Genomic DNA, 21,149 nt, shown 5'->3' on the forward strand with positions numbered 1-21,149 from the left:
CCAAGCAAGTAGAACTCAAATGTCTTGATTAAAAACAGTTTGTTTTCATTGAAGAAATAATTATTAAATATATATAGCATGCTAACTACTAAACTAAGTTCTAGGGATATCATGGTGTGCAAATGAAACAAGGCTTTTTTGGCATGGAGCTTAGACGCTAATGAGAGATACAAAGAAGTAAAAGGGCAATTTGACCACTTTGGTAATAAGGGAAGTACAAGGTGCTTCTCATGTCTTATTACACAAATCAGTGAAGGAGTAATAAACTAGCTAAATGGTAAATTATAATTAAATTTATTTTGTGGAAAATCTGCATCAGTTTAGGAGAATAATGTAATGACAGCAGGTCTTCTTTTCAACGGTGATATGGGTAATTTTATAGTAGTTCATTATTAGGAAAATGAATATGTTTGAGTCCCCACTATCCTTATATGGGCCAGGCATTGTGCTTGGAGGTGTGGATGCCATCATGGATGAGACAGGCATGGTTCCCATCTTCATGGAACTGACGGCCTAGTTCGGAATAAGGAATTAGGAATCAATAATGAATGAGGAATGAATAATCAGCAATCAACAAGAAATCAATATAAAGATAAAACTGTGATAAATCCTATGAAGGAAATAAGCAGATGCATAAAGAAAAAAGATGAGGCAGCCCTTCAAGGGGTGACTGGTGGAGGATTCTCTGCAGAAGTAGCTTTTAAGCTGAGATCTGAAGGATAAGAAAGACCCAACTCTGCAAAAAGTCAGGGAAGAACAACCCAGGCAGAGGAAACTAACAGCTTTTTAGTCGAAGACTTATTTTGAAACTCATGGGCCCATTCAATGGTTAGAGGCTATGTTTACAGGGATGGGATGGGGATGGCACTGTTGAAACTCCTTTGTGGGATGAATCCCTCTATAGGATGCTACCAGAGACCTTTTCCTCTTGCAATACTGGTTTTGAAGCATTTAAATATTATATAGTCCTAATTATCAAGTTTGGTTTTTGTAGCTAATAAATTTCCACAAATAAAAGGCAACAATTTTCAACTCCACGTGAGTATTATGCACTTTTTAAAAAGCCTTTATAGTTTTAGAGTAGTTTTAGGTTCACAGCAAAATTGAGAGGAAGGTACAGAGATTTTCCATACCCCTGTCCCTACACATGCACAGCCTCCTCAGCTATCAATAGCCCTCACCATAGAGGTACATTTCTTAAAATCAATGAACCTATATCGTAATCACTCAAAGTTCATAGTTTACATTAGGATTCACTCTTGGAGCTGTATGTTCTCTGAATCTGGACAAATGTGTACTGACATGTATCCACCATTATAGTATCATACAGAGTATTTTTACTGCCCTAAAATCCCTATTAATTCCTCCTCCCTCCCACTCTGCACCCAACCCCTGGCATCCACTGATTTTCTTCACTTTCTCTGTAGTTTTGCCTTTTTCAGAACATCATATAGTTAGGATCATACAGTATGTAGCCTTTCAGATTGTCTTCTCTCACTTATAATATGCATCTAAGCTTCCTTCATGTCTTTTCATGGCTTGATAGCTCATCTCTTAGCACAGAAGAATATTCCATTGGCTGGATGTACCACAGTTTATCCATTCAAAGGACATCTTGGTTGCTTTTAAGTTTTGGCAATTATGAAGAGTGGCTATAGGCACACGTGCAGGTTTTTATGTGGATATAAGTTTTCAGCTCTTTTGGATAGATACCAAGAACCATGATTCCTGGATCGTATGTTAAGAGCGTCTTAGTTTGGCAAGAAAGTGCCAGACTGTTTTCCAGAGTGGCTATGCGCATGGAGTCTGGTGAGAAATACAAAGGCATAAATGGGCAATGTAACCACTTTAGTGATAAGGAAAATACAAGGTACTCCCCATATCATATTATTTAATTAGTGAGAGAGGACTAAACTAGCTGAAGGATTAAATTTTCTGTAATGATATTTATTTTGTGGAAAATCTGCATTTTTCCCTCCAGTGATGAATGAGTGCTCCTATCGCTCCACATCCTTGCGAGCATTTGTTGTTGTCAGTGTTTGGGATTTTGGCCCCTCTATGAGTGTATAGTGGTAGCTCAGTACCGTTTTAATTTGCATTTCCCTGATAACAACTGATATAGAGCATCATTTCATATGATTATTTGCCATCTCTATATCTTCTTGAAATAGTTGTTTGTTGAGGTCTTTAGCCCATTTTGAAAATTGGTGATGTAGTTTGGATGTGTGTCCTTACCCAAATCCCATGCTTAATTGTAATCCCCAGTGTTGGAGGTGGGGCCTGGTGGAGGTGATTGGATCATGGGGGTGGATTTCTCGTGAATGATGTTGTGCCTTCCCCTTGGTACTGTCTTCATGATAATGAGTTCTCATGAGATCTGGTTGTTTAAAAATGTGTAGCACCTCTCCGCTTGCTCTCTTGCTCTTGCCATATGATGTGCCTGCTACCCCTTTTGTCTACTGCCATGGTTATAAGTTTCCTGAGGCCTCCTCAGAAGCTGAGCAGATGTGAGCATCTTGCTTCCTGTACAGCCTATAGAACCGTGAACCAATTAAACCTCTTTTCTTTATAAATTACTCACTCTTAGACATTTTTATAGCAAAGAAAGAATGGATTAATACACTCGGGTTGTTTGTTTTCTTACTGTTGGGTTTGAAGAGTTATCTGTGTATTTTGGATGACAGTCTTTTATCAGAAGTGTCTTTTGCAAATATTTTCTTCCAGTCTGTTGCTTGTTTTCACGTTCTCTTGACATTGTCTTTTGCAGAACAGAAGTTTTACATTTGATGGGGTCTCACTTATCTATTATTTCTTTCATGGATTGTGCCTTTGATGTTCTTTCTAAAAGTCATCAGTATATCGAAGGTCATCTAGGTTTCCTCTTCGTAATTTGGCAGGAGTTATATAGTTTTGCATTTCATATTTAAGTCTATAGTTCATTTTGGGTTAATTGTTGTGGAGGATATAAGGTGAGTGTCTAGATTTATGTTTTTGCATGTAGATGTCCAGTTCTTCCAGAAACATTTGTTGAAAAGACTATCTTTGCTCCGTTGTATTGTCTTCGCTCCTTTATCAAAGATCAGTTGACTATATATGTGTTGGACTATTTCTGAGCTCTCTGTTCCATTTCATTGATCTATTTGTCTGTTCTTTGGTCAATACCGTGCTGTCTTGATTACTGTAGTTTTATAGTAAGTCTTAAATTAAGGGAGTGTCAGTCTTCCAACTTTGTTCTTCTTTTTCTATATTATGTTGGCTATTTTGTGTCTTCTGCCTTTCCATATAAACTTTAGAATTAGTTTGTCAATATCTAAGAAATAACCAGTTGGGGTTTTACTTGGTGTTTCACTGATATTGTGGATCAAGCTGGGAAGAAATGACACCTTGACAATAGTGAATCTTCCTATCCATGAACATAAAATGTCTTTCTGAGTTCTTAAAATTTTTTCATCAGCTTTGTCGTTTTCCTTATATAGATCTTGTACATGTTTTATTAGAGTTATACTTAAGTATTTTATTTTGGGGAGGTGCTAATGTAAATGGTATTATGTTGTTAATTTCAAATTCCACTTGTTCACTGATGTTATGTAAGAAAGGAATTGACTTTTTTATGTTAACCTGTATCCTGTAACCTGGTTATAATTGCATATTAGTTCCAGGAGCATTTTTTTTGTTGTTGATGTTTTTCTTTCCCAATCTTTATAGTTTCTTTTTTCTTGTTTTGTTTTATTGCAATAGCTAGGACTTCCAGTATGATGTTGAAAGAAGTGGTAATGGGCTGGGTGTGGTGGCTCATGCCTGTAATCTCAGCACTTTGGGAGGCCAAGGCTGGAGGATCACTTGAGCCCAGGAGTTTTAGTGCTCTTAGTTTAAACTTCACTTTAAATTGATATACTTTATAATTTTCATTAAGTTTTAGTTCTTTGATTCCTAATATAACATCTTTATTTGTTCTATGTTCTATAATATGAAACTCTAACTGTTGTATCATTATCACTATTTTTCTTTCAATAACATTATCCATTTGTTAGCATAGAGGTTGCCTATATTGATGCCAAAGATGAAGGGTATGGAATTTAACACAAATTAAAATATATATGCGAGACAGTGTGTGAAAAGGGGAACTAGAAGATACAGATATTTAGTAGCTATAAATCTGTATTTTCTTTAGTGTCCATAGTTCTTTTAGTCTTTATTTTAGAAACCAGAAAGAAAGGATTTTTCCAATTCTTAAAATGCTATTAATTTTCAACCCTTTGGGTGAGAAACCTGTTCATTCTCTTTCCTAAATCAAATGCTTCATGTTTTCATTTTAAAAAAATAACAAAAATAAAATAAGTACTTTATATGGCATAAAGGAGATAAATAGATATTAATGAAATGTTTCCCATATTGATATGCAGAATTAAATAAATTTAATAAGGAGCCTGGAATCTGTGATCATAAATGCCATTTAACCTTGAACTCTACTTTTATATACAGTTTTATTTCAAGAAGCAGGTTAGAAGTTATAAATACTGGGTGAGGAACATGTATTAAATGCCAATTCCATTTGTTTGTCCTTAATTTTTAACTGGTTATTGTGACTGTTCAGCCTTTTAGGATGATTTTACATTCTCTTCTAATGAGACAGAAATATTTGTCATGGATAAGTATCATAAAATGGAGAGGATTTATGATAGCATTGTGAAATACTCCTACTGAAATTTAGTTTTCAAGTTGATTGGTTTTTTTTTAAAGTAATTAAATTTAGGATCTTTGAAAATAGCTACAAGAGTTGGGACAATTTTTAATGACTGTGGGGCATCAACAAAGGATAATATATTTCCAATCTGGTGCTCAGGGAATAGAGCTTGCAGAACCCATACTAATTTTGATAGTGGTTGCTATGTACTCAATTTGTTGCACACTACTTAAGAAGTATACCACAAGGACTCATTCTGACTAAAATATGAATGAAGCAGCTGCCCTGGGAGATTTTGAATCCAAACCATGTATAGCTAAACACCTCATTTAGTTAAGTGAGACATCTGGTATGTCAAAGTGTAACAAAGTTTCCTATTATGGAATTTTTATAATATAGTAACAAATCCATTGCTTTAGCTAATGAGAACTGATTTAATACTCTTTCATTGAATAGCGCTGTATGTTGAATCCCAACTTGATAAACATGATCATGTTTAATATATTGGTGTCGAGTAATTCTCAGGATTCTTTTTGAAGGTTAACAGAAGTACCATCTAGCATATCCTTATTTTAGGAAGTAATATACTATTAAATATCATTTCAGATGTTCCTCTTACATATCAAGCAGAAGGAAGTCGGCAAGCTCTGAAAGTTTACTTCTACGTTGATAGTTATCATTTTGAACAACTTCCTCAACGATTGAAAAATGGAGGAGGGTTTAAAATTCATCCTGTTCTTTTTGCGCAAGGTAAACTGTTTTTCTTTTGATGGGTGCTATACTTAAATTATTTTATCTTTATTAAAGCTTTTATAAATGTGATTTTAACAGTCGGGATTTTAAAATTAATTTGAAAATATTTAGCTAATATATTTGCTTCTGGGAATGTTTATTAAGGAAATAATGTATTATTTAAATATTTATCAAATACACTTGCAGCATTATTTATAATGGAGAAATAAGGCATGAGTGGTGTAAATAAAGATAAAATAATTTGGGTTAAATAAACTGCTTAAGTAAGTTAAATTATGTTAAAGTCATTACAGTTTTATGGCTAAAATATTTTATGAGATAGAAAAAGTTAATATATGCATACAGATTATTAAACAGAATTTATACTTTAATCTCAATTATATCACACATGTATATCTATGCCTGCATATATGTATGTTAAATGTTTTCAGTATCATTTGGTGGTTAAATTGATGCTTTTAAAATTCTTTACGTCAATTTTTCTTTTTGATCAGAAAATATATATTCCTTTGTCATTTTGTTTTTCCTAAGAGTGACTATCAACGTCTACAGTAGAATAAATCAAGGGTAGCATGAGCAAGAAAATTCTTGTAGTGAGCTGTGTTTCTGAGGGAAGGTCTTGAATATTTCTTATTTTGGGGTCATAAAATGCTACCTAAAAAAGATCAGAAGTCTTGATTGTTGTGGAGTGTCCTCTAGTCTATTATTTCCCTCCGCATTCTAAAAAAATATGTGTGCCGTGTCACAAGATTTTATCAGTTTCTCTGAATGATACCATAGTGAATTTTATTTTTTTCTTCTTTTGAGTTTTCAAGAACTACATTGGTTTTGCTGTGGAATTTCAATGCTCTAATAAAAAATGAGAAGAGTAGAGGGAATAAAATCCATCTATCTATATAACTAAAGAATGGACAGGCATATGAAATCTAAATTCACTACTAAATGAAAATTTTGTATTATACCATGATATGGTTTGGCTGTGTCCCCACCCAAATCTCATCTTGAATTCCCATGTGTTGTGGGAGGGACTTGTGGGAGGTAATTCAATAATGGGGGTGGGTCTTTCCTCTGCTGTTCTAGTGATAGTGAATAAGTTTCATGAGATCTGATGACTTTAAAAATGGAAGTTTCCGTGCACAAGCCCTCTTCTCTTTTCTGCCACCATGTGAGACTTGCCTTTCACCTTCCACTATGATTGTGAGGCCTCCCCAGTCATGTGGAAGTGTAAGTCCATTAGACCCCTTTCTTTTGTAAATTGCCCAGTCTTGGATATGTCTTTATCAGCAGCGTGAAAACAGACTAATACATACCACGTGCATATTATTTTAAAACCCTGAATTCAATTACCATAGTTTAAAAACCGTGAGTACCTCAAACATACTTGGCAGGAATACATTTTAACAGATGAAGATTGCAGTGAAGAGATGATTTTAGGAGTTATTAGAAGGTATTTTTATTTCTCTTTGGAGAAACTGTGATTTATAGACAGGGTCAGTGTAGGTAATCCAAGATTCTGTAATGAAAAGGAAGAAGAATAAAAGAAGCAATGGGCAAAAATGGACCTTTGGAGACAAGTTAGAAGAATAATTTAATCTAAAATATGTTGGGCTAGTTGCAGTGGCTCACGCATATAATCCTAGCACTTTGGGAGGCTGAGGCAGGCGGATCACCTGAGGTCAGGAGTTCGAGATCAGCCCAGGCAACATGGTGGAACCCTGTGTCTACTAAAAATACAAAAATTAGCCAGGTGTGTTGGTATGTGCCTGTAATCCCAGCTACTCGGGAGGCTGAGGCACAAGAATTACTTGAACCTGGGAGGCAAAAGTTGCAGTGAGCCAAGATCGTGCCACTGCACTCCAGCCTGGGCAACAGGGTGAAACTCTGCTTCAATAAATAGCCATTACAGGGATAGACAGTTTGAGAAGATAGGGACGGATGTTGGTCTGGAATGTTAACTTTTATAGGGTTTATCCAGGACTTACAATTGTAAAGACTCTCCATTTCTTTTCCTTTATTTCTCTCTTCTTCAAAATTTTGTCTTTGAAATTATTACTGAGATGACAGACGGCACTAAGCATCTTTAAAAAAAATTATTGCATCTGTGACACATCAGCCATAAATAGCTGAATAATCATATCCAACAGCAAATGTACACACAGACAAAAAATTATTTTGCAAGCAACCTCTATTTTATAACTTTGGCAAAAGCCAATTTAAAAATAATCCCTAAATATGTATTATTTCAGTGCATATACTATAGCTTTTAAAATGTAATTGAAAGAAAAGCTATAGCAAACATTAGGTTTTGGTATGCTCACAGCAGCAAAATATGAAAAATGATTTGAATAAGCAACGGTAGAAATACTTCTGCAGTTGAGGTCACAGATAGGTAAACAAGATGGGAAACGTTCTGTGCCACTAAAAATCTGTCAGTAATAAGGTTGTTTATTTAAGAGGGGTGCAGAAGTTCTTCTGCCTTTATAAAACTCTCATGAGGAATCATTAGTAGCTTAGTATTCACCAGATTGAGAGAAGTATAGGAAAATCAGACCGAGTTTGAATAGAGATTACCATCTGGTAATTGAAGGCAGTGGTAAATGAAAGAGATTCCAAATGTCATCTCTTCCTGGAATGAAAGTTTATTTAAAGCATTTTAGTTTTGTATATACATGAGTCTTTGCTAGCAAATAAAAAAATAGAAGAAATGGATGAATTTGAAATTTTCCTAGGAAATTTACTAAAGTCAACCCTCCTAAAGTTGTCTGTGGTACCATATACTTAGAGTAGAACAGGAAGCAAATGTGTCACCCCTGTCTCATTTTGCTTGCCTCCATGGAGCACTGGGAAAAGGAGGGTGCGGTGGTTGATGGGGCATCCTGCAAAGATGGGACCAGCTATTAGATCAGGAATTTCAGGATTGGAGGTGAGCAGGGTTGGAGGCCAATGTGTATTGCTGAAGGCAAGAACTGCGGAAGAACAGGAACCTAGGCAGACAAAAGGGATACAGATTTTCAAGGTAAGGAACACAGAAACAGCTGGACAGGGAAGTAAGCGCAAAGCATAACCAACCAAACTGCTAGAATGTGCCAGTCACACTAAAGCAATCTTCTGGCTGGTATTCCTAAGTGCTTCCTACACGACAGGGAAAGCTGTTGGGATCCCTCAGCCCTTGGTGAGATAAAGCAAGCAACTATGAGTTGGCAGAAAATGAGAGTACAAAGAGGATAAATATTCAGGGTCACTTCTCTACACGCTCCCCACTGACTAATTTTCCTGATCCGTCAGTGGTTTTCAGTACTTAGCTGCACATTAACGATCTTGGAAAGGTTTTAGAGAATACTCAGGCTCAGCCTCATGCAAAATCATTTAAGGCAGAATCTCTGAGAAGTGGAGCCCAAATACCAGGATATTTTAGAAGCTTTCCAGGTGATTCTGGAGTCCACCAAAAGTGAGAAACCACTCTAGGTCTGTGTGGATTATGAAACACTGTACAATTATCCAGCTAATCTTTATTTAATTAGACTAATTCATCTTACAAATGTTCAGCATGTCTAGATTCTGGGGAGCTGAAGCAAGGATGCCAGGAACAATGTAAAATATTTCTGCATTGTTAGGTCATCAGGATGCAGGCTGCCCTTAGGAGGAGGTGTGATCCTGGTGGGATAGTTTTCTCCGGCAAAGGCTGGAGAGTGAACAGCCGCGAGATGTCTTCCGCAGCGATCACAGCAGCCGGGCAATGAGCCCATCATTTCTGAGAGAGGACCCCAGCCAGTGGCTCTCTCAGCATCCTCTGTAGTCCATGCTTGGCACCCATCAGACCCATGTCTTTGTGTAGGGACTGGGAGAGGCTTTTCCAGGACTCCCGTGGACCTCCTTTCTGGATGGAGGAGGGGATAATTTAGGAGAGAAAAATTAAATGGATTAGCTATAGCCCTTGCAGCCCCAGCTTGTCTACAGCTGCCACAGAGTCTCGTTTTCCCTCTTCTGCTATCCGTTGTAGATTAGCCTCACCCTCTGTCTGAACCTCTGCTGGTCTCTGTGGCTAATCTGTGGCATGACCAATACCTTCGTCCCTAAGGGGCTTGATCCTCTGATTACTCTACCTTTTCAGACTGCTGCAGTTGTCCATTTATCATCAAATTTGTGCAAGGAAGTACTAAGAGGGACCCCAGTAGATACCTGGGTGCCATACATATTCCTTCTGGCTCCCATTGTGTAACAGTAGTGCTACCTGCTTCTGATGATTAGGCTGGAGCAGCTTTGCCGAGGTGGCGATTGATCTTCTTGGCTGTGGGTGCCTTGGAAACTCACAGACCGAGTGTTTCAGGGATTGGAAGCTCACATTTCCCAAGTGAGTCATTGGAAATGATGCGTTTGTTTCCCAGTGCTACCCTAGCAAGTTACCACAAGCTGGGTGGCTTAAAACAATAGAAATATATTCTGCCACAGTTCTGAAGGTCGGAAGTTGGAAATCAGGATGTTGTCAGGCCATGCTTCCTCCTTCCTCTTTTGGCCTTTGGTGTCTGTCAGCAGTCCTTGGCATTCCTTGGTTTGTGGCAGCATAACTACAATCTCTGCCCCTGTCCTCACACGGTCTTCTCCCCTCTGTGTGTGTCTGTCTCTGTGTTTCTATATACTAATTGCCCTCTTCTTATAGAGGCACCAATCATTGGATTTGGGCCTATCATAATTCAACAGGACCTCATTTTAATTTGGCTACATCTACAAAAACCCTATTTCAAAATAAGGTCAAGACTGAATGTGATAGCTCAGAAATCCCAGAACTTTCTGGGGCCAAGATGGAAGGATCACTTGAGCCCAGGAACTTGAGATCAGCCTGGGCAACATATTGAGACTTCACCTCTTAAAAAAAAATTAGCTGGTGCTGGTGGCACACACCTGTAGTCCTGCCTATTTGGGAGACTGAGGAGGAAGGATCGCTTGAGTCTAAGAGGCTGAGGCTGTAGTGAATTATGATAGCACTACTGCACACCAGCCTGGGCAACAGAGTGGGACCCTATCTCAAAACAAACAAACAAACCAAAAATAAGGCCACATTTGTAGGCCCCAAGGGGTTAGGACTTTGTCATATCTTTTTGTGGGCACATTCAACCCTCGACAGATGTTAAGCACCATCATTTCTGCTTTCACCCTTGGTTCCTGGACCCAGGTATTCTACCTCTCAGGAATGTGGCATCATATACAGGTCTTTGAATATGTGTAGTGAAGATACAGTGTCCTGAAGTATAGCATTGCTTCCTTGTAAAGTGTTGTTAAATACCTATTTCCTGGGCCTCCTGATGGTAGTTTCCCTTAAACCAAATAGGATATGTGATGCTGGTCTTGTCTCTGCCAGCATGCTCTTCAGTATTCCCGTTTTTTTACCTCCTATGAAAAAAAAAAAAGCTGCCACCCAAACCAACTACCCCTAAGTCTTACCTCTTTACAAGGTATCTTTCTTTGCTCCAAGAATAATAAAAATCACATAGAAACTTGAGTGCTTTCTCTTTTAAATGAAAGGGAAGGTTTGTTATAAACATTGTCATTTTCTAAGTGCCCTTTATTCAATTTTTTTTTCCTCCTAAACTCTTCTTTAGGCTCTTTAAAAGGTAAATCTTGGCCGGGCGCGGTGGCTCACGCCTGTAATCCCAGCACTTTGGGAGGCTGAGGTGGGCGGATCACGAGGTCGGTAGATCGTAGCCATCCTGGCTAACACGGTGAAACCCTGTCTCTACTAAAAATACAAAAATAAGTAAGCTGGGCATGGTGGCAGGTGCCTGTAGTCCCAGCTATTCCAGAAATTGAGGCAGGAGAATGGCGTGAACCTGGAGGCGGAGCTTGCAGTGAGCCGAGATCGCACCACTGCCCTCCAGCCTGGGTGACAGAGTGAGACTCCGTCTCAAAAAAAAAAAAAAAAAGATTAAATCTTTTAGTTTTCCATTTTGGTTTTACACAGGATTTATAATTGAAACAATATAGATTTTTTGCAAAAGAAGAAATAGTTTCCAGAATGGAGATTTTCAAAATGTTAGGAGTCTGTGTGAAGGTGTAAACCCACCTCTCTTCAGACAGCACAGTTCCAATCAGCCTAGCTGTGCCAACTGCTATTGGAGGAGGATGGGAGGTTTCACGATGACTCAATGGCCAATTAAATGCTTTCAAATTCATGGTTTATCGCAAGGCTTTCACACACCAACAATCATGCAAACATATTCAGTACACACAGACAGACATAAAATGGGGGTAACAAACCATGGTGAGTAGCTCAGGAGGCCTGCAGGCTGACTGAGGCACAAGGAAGGCCTGGATTTCCCTGGCAACACTGACCAGCAAGGGGTTGGGGGTCCCGGCTCATCTCTTGGCAGAGCTTCTAGGGCGAGGAGGCCTCAGAGTTCTCCTGGCAAAGCTTCTGCAGGCATCTCAACCATTGTCAGTTTCTTGCTGTTTTTATGGCTCTCCACAGTAGTGTGTCCATAGTCATTATCTCAGCCACCTTTGGCTTCACTTTCCTGTGGGGTCTCTGAGGTGCCTGGCCGTGGCAGGTGTCATCTTATCACCTCAGTCCACCATACATGTGCTTATCACTTTGAAGAGTCAGCAGTTTCACTGTGGGTTGAGTGACTTGTTATAAATGGCTCCATTTTGAGACATTTAGAATCACAAAACATTATTATATATCACACGGCCATTCTCACATATTTGTCATAATGGGATCAACAAATCTTGCTTCTCTCCCAATAACTGGGACCAATTCTGAGGAATTGTGACCCATGGTGACCATTTCTGGGGAATTCTAGCAGTGCATGTGCCGTGTCTTATTTAACCAAAAAAGTGTGCTATCAAAAGAGAGTGTTAGCAGACTGACACTATTCTTAAAATTATTCTTCAGAGATTCTGTGTTTTTCCCGATTAATCCCTTTCTTGGGAAAGCCTTGAAAGGTATTTTGAGTAAGTGGAAATGTAGCTTGCTTCAGTCTAAGAATAATTTAATCTTTAATTTTCTCTAACATTCATTAGGTTTTCCTTTTTTGCTGACTACCTAAATTTAATGGAATGTTTTTCTTCCTTTGCTTGAAAAGTAGTAGAAGTAAATAAACTAAATATTCAACCAAGTACATTGATACTGCTTTTGAGAAATATATCATTTTATGGATGAGAACTAAGGAAACTAGACAAGGAAATGCCAAATTTAACATGTTTGAAATTAACATGTTATTTAATTTGGTAGAATGTTGTTCTGGGTTTTTCATAACAATTAATAAACAAGTTATTTAGCTAAAATAGGGAATGTTGTCATCTTTCCTCTTCTCTGTCATACAAATTTTAGTTTTTAAATATAAAACTCATCTTTTTTTGGTCATTCCCCACAACTCTATACATGTGACACAGAATTCTTACTAAGACTCTTGGCAAAATTGTTAGGCACTTTTCCAGTTTTCAAAAAATTTTATGTGGTTGTGAATTTTAACTGACTTGTTAATTTGGAATAATATTGTCAAAAATGTAACGAAGATGGAAGTTTATGAAATTGTAGAACTATTCATTAAAATTATATTAAATTATGTTTATATACTTGTTCTTATATAAAATTTGGGACAGAACTGGCCATTTGGCCAAAGTTGAACCATCAAGATCTTTATAAAAATTAGTTCCCAGCCCTCTCCCCTTGTAGCAGGACGAGCGACTGACAAAACTCCTCAGACACCAAGTTAAAGAAGGAAGAGGTTTATTCAGCCAGGAGCATCAGCAAGACTTCTGTCTCAAGAGCTGAGCTGAGCTCTTGAGACAGAGCAATTCCTGTCCCTTTTAAGGGCTCACAACTGTAAGGGGGTGTGTGTGAGAGGGTCGTGATTGATTGAGCAAGCAGGGGGTACGTGACTGGGGGCTGCATGCACCTGTAATTAGATCAGAACGAAACAAGAGGGATTTTCACAGTGCATTTCTATACAATGTCTGTAATCTATAGATAACAGAACCAATTAGGTCAGGGGTCGATCTTTAACTACCAGGCCCAGGGTGCGGCGCTGGACTGTCTGCCTGTGGATTTCATTTCTGCCTTTTAGATTTTACTTCTTCTTTCTTTGGAGGCAGAAATTGGGCATAAGACAATATGAGGGATGGTCTCCTCCCTTACCCTCACAGTTCCACTGCTGTGCCATCCCACTGTTCTCCTTCCAGTTTTTCTGGTTTTAAGTCACAAATCAAAGTGGTTTTGCATGGACCCTTCTCTTAGTCCCACAAACTTTGTGTTTGGCTAAGCACACTCTGCATAATCCGTATCTCATCGGAACTGAATTAGGTAGTACCCATACAGCATTTGGCATGTTGCCTAGTAAATAAAACTCATTCAATAAGTAAGAATACTCATGAGCTGTCTTAATACTATTATTTAATTAAATTCTTTCTCATTAACCATAACTGGTAGGTACTTTTATTTTGCAAGTCAAAAATGCAGAACCTCAGAATTTCAGATATGAATTAACTTGACCAAAGTCACACAGCAGAAACTGGAATTTTACTCTAATGCATCAGCGTTCCAACTGGTAAGAGTAATTTATCTTGAAGTATGACTATTGGTAGACTGAATCCCTTCACAAATAGCAGCTTGTGAACATGGCATGTATTTAAGGATTATTTTATCAGGGACAGTTTCTTTTATTTTCTGTGTGTATTCAGGACCAGAAGTTTGTTGAACCAGTTACAACTATTGTAATTAATGAAAATGTAGGCTCTAAGAGAGAAAGCCTGTCCTTTTCCCTTTGAAAGGTTGCTGAAAATGAAGTTGCAATAGGCAGATTAATAAGGAAATAAAGCATACAAAATTTATTTAATGTGCACAGGGCAAAAATCATGGGAGAGTGATTACCCAATAACTCGGTGAGGTCCAGATACTTATATACCCTTCTTCATAGGCGATGGGGGAGATGGGGAATGTAGGAGGTAGTAAAATGTTTATTAGGGAGAATGAATGGGCCTGGGAGACAGAAATTAACTTGTAAATCATTGTCTTGGAACTTGAATGAGCTGGAGAAATAGATACTATCTTATGGGAGGAATCCTTCTAGGTGAGTTACCTTCCACAGTCTTCTTTTCTAGCATAGATAATGAGATTTCCAGGGATGGTAGGGATAGCAATTGTGTTCTCTTTTGCAGATCTAGACTTAAGGTAGATAGGGCATATCAGAAAAAAGCCTCATCCAATATCTGCTGACTTGCAGAAGCCTTTAATTTAAAGTAATCAGTATACCAGGGTGTCATATTTTAAGGGTAAAGTTTCCTGGGTTCCTTCCCAGAAGCCATAAGAAATAAACAAATTAAAAATCTGTGAAATAAGCACACAAATTTCATTTTCTGTACTGAAGTAAATGTAGTATATTTTCTCCCTTATCTTTCACAATTGCTTTTCTCAACTGTAAACCAATTTTTAAAATTTCCATTTAAAAACAGTCTGCAAGTTTGACATGGATCTTTAAAATTTTATTATTTTCTTCAGTGTTCTAGAATTCTGACTAGTTTAATAAAACTATAGCACAGCTAAAATTAGCAGTCAATTTCCTATTTCCCCCCCTGAAAATGGTGATAGTTTCTTTCACTTTAAAGAAACCTCATGATTTAGTTTAGAAACTAGTGCATTTAGCAGTCTTGAAAGAAGATTGTTTTGAATTTTAAATCATTTATTAAAAATTGAGGCTCATAAGTAGTGATGCATTTCAAGAGAAAATAATTTTTACATTTCCAACTTGGACCCACAGCCATTCCTGTTACTGGCAACCTTTCCACAGGAAATCTTGTATTTCTGGGCCCTTTTCCTGCGATTTATTTCCTCTCCAAAATTTTTTAAATGATACTTCATAAAGGTTAAAGGAAAAAGAAATACAGAATCAAAAATGTTATTAAAAAGGAAATGTGTATGCTATTCAAAATACATTTAAAATTAGTGGGATATTATAACTAAATTAAATGACAGTTTGAGTAGAGGTGATTTTCTAAGATTTCAATTTATACTTTTTATTTAATACATTAACATTTCTTTATTAAGGTTATACAAGAATGTGAATATGCGTGGGGAGTGAAAATTTCCTTTTTTTTACTCTGACATGTTTTTGTTGTTGTTAACAATTGTTTTAAGAGACAGAGTCTTACTCTGTCCTCCAGACTGGAGTCCAGTGGCACGATCCTAGCTTACTGCAGCTTCGAAGTCCTGGGCTCAAGTTATCTTCCCACCTCAGCCTCCTGAGTGTCTAGGACTACAGGTGCATGCCACCATGCCAGGCTAATTTTTAAATTTTATTTTTTTAGAGACAGGATCTCGCTATGTTGCCTAAGCTAGTTTTGAACTTCTGACCTCAAATGATCCACCTGCCTTGGCTCTCAAAGTGCTGGAATTACAGACATGCGCCACCGTGCTAGGCCCCTGACATATATTAATGCACACTTCTGCCTTTCATACATATGTTCCGAATATGAGCATATATGTGTCATATGTAATAGACGTGTGTATAAATATAAAATACATTGAAAGTGTAAGTTTAGCTTCACAAAGAATGTTGTAGAGGAGGAAAAATAATTTTCTCTCTACCTTTCATAGTTCTTAGTTGGGATGGTCCCCATAGCAAAAGACAAGTTAACAAGGGAAAAGCAAACAGAAGTTTAATGGCATGTATACCTCATGTATATATGCGAGATACCTAAGGAAAAGTGACTATATCTGAAAAAGGTAGCTTTGAACTTAGGCTTAAATATAACCATTTTCTACTGAAACAGAAGAAGTGTCTAGGGAAGGCCTAGTTATGGGGAGGTGACCAGGAAAGCACCATTAAAAAAAGGGTAAGATGTGTTGTGCAGATAAAACTCTCTGTGATCATCTTCCTTCTCTTCCTTGTACAGAGGGGGAGACACTCTTACAAGTAGAGGTTTCCTTTATGGATGTACATTTTCCTTATCAAAGGGAAACTTCTACTCTGTTTTCAGAGTTTCTCCTGTGTCTGCATGCAGTTTCTCAAAATAACCAGATCAAAATAATCCTTATGCCAGTGAGACATATTTTGGGGCGGTGTATTCTGGTCTCCTACAGTTATATTTTGGAGTGGCATATTTTGGTCTCCTACAACATATACAAAATTTTTTAAAAATAGAGGACAGTTAAACCAGAAATTTTCTTTCCCATTGGACAGAAAAATCATCAAATGTTTGATATTTATTTTGAGAGCAGAACAGTTTTCATTCATTTTTGGACCTAATATAATTTTTTTGCATATGTGTTGATAATTGGTCCTATTTGCTAAATTTACTAATAATCAATAAAATTATACTACATGTGGAGAAATTGAGTTTAAAATTGCTTGTAAAATATGTTTACTTGTTTACACAGCACTGGAGAGCATGGAAGGATATTATTACAGAGACAATGTTTCCGTGGAAGAATTTCAAGCTCAGATAAATGCGGCCTCACTGGAAAAGGTCAAACAGTACAACCAGAAGCTCAGGTATGTAACAGTCCAAATGAAAAATAATAAGTGTCTATATTTTAATAGAAATGTGTTAATAAGATTTTTGATGTTATTTATCATATTAGATTATTAATGACATTTCTTTTGATATAAAGTCCTCATATTTAGGGTTTAACATTTTAAATATTCTAATTTGCTATACTTTTTCCAAGTAAAAATAAGTAAAAGTGTGTTGAAAATTTTTATGCAAATATTAAAATTTCTGAAGAGATAAAGAGAAGGGGTTAAATATATAGTAGACCATTTCCAAGAAAGAAAATCACTGAGATATGTTATAGTGGTGTGCCCTATGAGATTTATTGGATTAAAGGTAAAATAGGTTTCTCTATGTACCATTAAACAGCTGGCACCCCCACACGGAGAGAAGAATATGTGCTCAGCATGGAAGACATGATTGATCATGTGCTTGGTACTGGAAGAATATTTACTTTCAAATGTGTCCCTTAATGCTTGCATTTTACTGTCTTTTTCCCCCCAAAAAATAGTGTTACTGGTACAATGATAAATGACAGGCAAAATTGACCACAGTAAGTGAAAGGGAAATGTATTATAATTCAAAAGCTTTATTTGTCAACAAATGATTAGTTGTATATTATCTTTTTGTATATATATTTGTATGTATTATATGTATATGTATGTATATTAGTTGTATATTATCTACATATAGATATATATACACAGATCTCCCTTTTATCTTATGAATTACCCTGTTGACAGATCACTTTTAAAAACTTAACAAATTAAGGTTTTTATTTTTAAAAGAAAAATATTTTTGTTCTATCTTGAGCCTTAATAAATCAAAAATACTATTTTGAAATTTTAAATTTTTTGTCCTCTCAGCTTAAAAGGAAGAACCTGAGGCAAAATTAATATAAGTAGGCAGTTTATTTGGGCCAAGCTTGAGAATTGCAAGCCAGGAGCATAGATTCAAATTGCCGTGAATATTCACTCCAGTTAGCAGCAATTACAAGTAGATTTTTAAAAGAAAAAATGGGAGACAGGGAGTGAGCTGATACAAAGTTGTTTGTCAGGCATTCTCATCGATTTACAGAAATAACATTGACAAGTGGTTGGCTATCCATTGTTAAGCTCTAGGGTGTGGGTTATAGAGTCCAGTGTGGCATCATTATGTTAAGTTACAGCTACTTATGGTGATAGCAAGCAGTTTCAAGAGATTAATACACAGCACAGAGGGACTAGAAGGATGTAATTGCTGTTTCATTTTAATGTCTCTCTGGGCCGGTTAATTAAAGTAACTTGCATTCCTCAGATAAAAGTTATTTTCTTTTCTTATTTCCCCCTTTTGATCAAAAATCTATCTTCTTGAGAGCATTGATGATCAAAATTTAAGTATCAAGGTGTCCATCATCAAGAAGGCTCATTCCCAACTAGTTATGTCAAAGTCATCGATTTATGGCTGCTGTTGCTTGTTGAATCGTACCTAGACTTCAGAGTATCGTCAATTTTTTTTTGACGTCAAAATGGCAATGTTTTATTATTTCAGAATGAAAGTCTATATTATTAAGATTTAAATTAGTAAAGTTTTGAACAATGTGATCTGGCAACATCTATTTTAAAATATTCATGTACTTTGACTGACAGATTCATTATTTATTTATTTATTTTTGTTATACTTTAAGTTCTAGGGTACATGTGCACAACGTGCAGGTTTGTTACATATGTATACATGTGCCATGTTGGTGTGCTGCACCCATTAACTCATCATTTACATTAGGTATATCTCCTAATGCTATCCCCCTTACCCCCACCCCATGACAGGCCCTGGTGTGTGATGTTCTGCATCCTGTGTCCAAGTGTTCTCATTGTTCAGTTCCCACCTATGAGTGAGAACATGCAGTTTTTGGTTTTCTGTCCTTGCGATAGTTTGCTCAGAATGATGGTTTCCAGCTTCATCCATGTCCCTACAAAGGACATGAACTCATCCTTTTTTATGGCTGCATAGTATTCCATGGTGTATATGTGCCACATTTTCTTAATCCAGTCTATCATTGATGGACATTTGGGTTGGTTCCAAGTCTTTGCTATTGTGAAAAGTGCCGCAATAAACATTCGTGTGCATGTGTCTTTACAGCAGCATGATTTATAATCCTTTGGGTATATGCCCAGTAATGGGATGGCTGGGTCAAATAGTATTTCTAGTTCTAGATCCTTGAGGAATTGCCACACTGTCCTCCACAATGGTTGAACTAATTTATTGTCCCACCAACAGTGTAAAAGTGTTCCTATTTCTATACATCCTCTCCAGCACCTGTTGTTTCCTGACTTTTTAATGATTGCCATTCTAACTGGTGTGAGATGGTATCTCATTGTGGTTTTGATTTGCATTTCTCTGATGGCGAGTGATGATGAGCATTTTTTCATGTTTCTGTTGGCTGTATAAATGTCTTCCTTTGAGAAGTGTCTGTTCATATCCTGTATCATCAATTTGGTTTCCTCAGAAGAAGGAAAACAACAAGAGATAGTGGAAATATAATCCATGTAAGGATTATAACTAAGGTCTCTCCCACAACATGTGGGGATTATGGGAGCTAGAATTCCAGATTTGGGTTGGGACACAGCCAAACCATATCACAGTTTTAACCTAGTAACCAATTTTCAATGAAAAACCTAGGAATTAAGTAATTTTGGACTATTTTTTACTATTATTTTTTGATGAAAACCATTTTATTATTCCTTAGAAAGAGGTTTTGTCAATGTCTGTTGACTAGCAGATCTAAAAATATATTTAGATAGTTTTACTATGCCATATAAAATATGATGTTGAAGTACATAAACGTAAATTTATGTTTAACAATTAATGTTTCAGTATTTTAACTTAGAAATGACTCAGACATTTTATGATTAGCTATTACTTAATCTAACATAACAAAATCTTAAGACTTTTAAATTACTGAAAAGAATTCTGAAACTATAAAACAGATACCCTCTATAATGTCTTCCCCAGTTGCCCTAGGTCCCTAATATTTACATGGCACCCAAAGATGGCAATGAAGAGCATGGCCCAACTGGGTCCTGAATTTCCACGCCAAGTACAGAGCTCAGAAGAGAGGAGAGAGCTGTGAAGAGTATGATTGGAGGATCAGACCCCTCCCAGCATGGCCAGGAGGAAAAGCTGGGTCAGGGAGAAAGAGGCCATGTTAAGCTTGATTCTGCTTTTTAGTTGGTGGTCTAGGCTCTGAGGACTTGTCCCCAGGCCTCACTGTGGCCATCTGTCCAGATCCCAGATCTACATGCTCAAATCCAAAGACATAAGCTCACAGACAAATTAAGCAAATATTTGAAAATATCATATAAGCTACAGTTTTATGACCTTAAAATATCTAGCAGAGATAGTATAAACTTGTCTGACCAGCAGACACAGACAAAAATGTCCAAATTATGAAGCTCTTCCTATTTTATTTTACCAACAATTTTTAAACTATCTTTATTTAACAAAGATTACTAAATTCATGTGAATTTGAAAAGCATTTGGTTTAGTTATTTAATTTGTGGGTACGCTTATTTACAAGCCAGTTTGGTGTTATAGACAACACATAAAACGATGTGTACACATGTATACACAAAAATACAGGCAATCATAAAAATCTTATAGCTTTAGTTTTAAAACTCTAGCCATGAGTCAGATAAAACTCTCTAGTTTAAAAGGACAGTTGTGTTCAAACTGTGCCTTTCTTTATGGGAAAGGTTAACGTTTATCTGTTTCATGTGGCTGAAGCTCTTACTGAATTTTAGAGAAATAGGGTAGCAAATTTGCATCGCAAATCAAAGATAGAAAATTTAATATTTTTAAAGAAGGAATTTGGGTATGTTAGAGGAATGTTAAAAATGAATTTCAAGGCAACACAAAATCATAGGACTTTACTATAGAATTTCATAAGGAGGCCAATTTCATTTAGATAGGTAGCTTTTAATTTAGTGTCTGTTTTCCAAATGGGCTCAAGGTGGAGTTCATTAAGGAACAGGGTCAGTAAAGCATTTGCAGTTTTTAAAGCTGAATAATTTAAATATGTGAAAAGCAAGCACAGTTGGAAGGCAGAGCATTTAGATTTTTTAAAATCAAGCATTCTAGTTTTGCATTGAATCCTGGATTCCTCCCTCACAAAAAATGGGAAACACCACAGGACTAGGCCAAGCAATGCTTCTACGGTGCACTGTGCTACAAAGACATTTCTCCAAGGTTT

General features: G+C 36.8%; 1 protein-coding gene across 1 annotated transcript in view; it reads left to right on the top strand.

Annotated features, from left to right (window-relative positions):
• Positions 1-21,149, top strand: part of PREX2 (phosphatidylinositol-3,4,5-trisphosphate dependent Rac exchange factor 2) — a 282,460-nt gene that overhangs the window by 183,533 nt on the left and 77,778 nt on the right. Inside the window, exons 34-35 of the mRNA XM_028852724.2 lie at positions 5,291-5,434; positions 16,809-16,923. Coding sequence (XP_028708557.1) covers positions 5,291-5,434; positions 16,809-16,923 — 259 coding nt within the window. The remainder of the gene's footprint in view (positions 1-5,290; positions 5,435-16,808; positions 16,924-21,149) is intronic.

This window comes from Macaca mulatta, chromosome 8 (genome assembly GCF_049350105.2).
Source record: "Macaca mulatta isolate MMU2019108-1 chromosome 8, T2T-MMU8v2.0, whole genome shotgun sequence".
NCBI classification, from domain to species: domain Eukaryota; kingdom Metazoa; phylum Chordata; class Mammalia; order Primates; family Cercopithecidae; genus Macaca; species Macaca mulatta.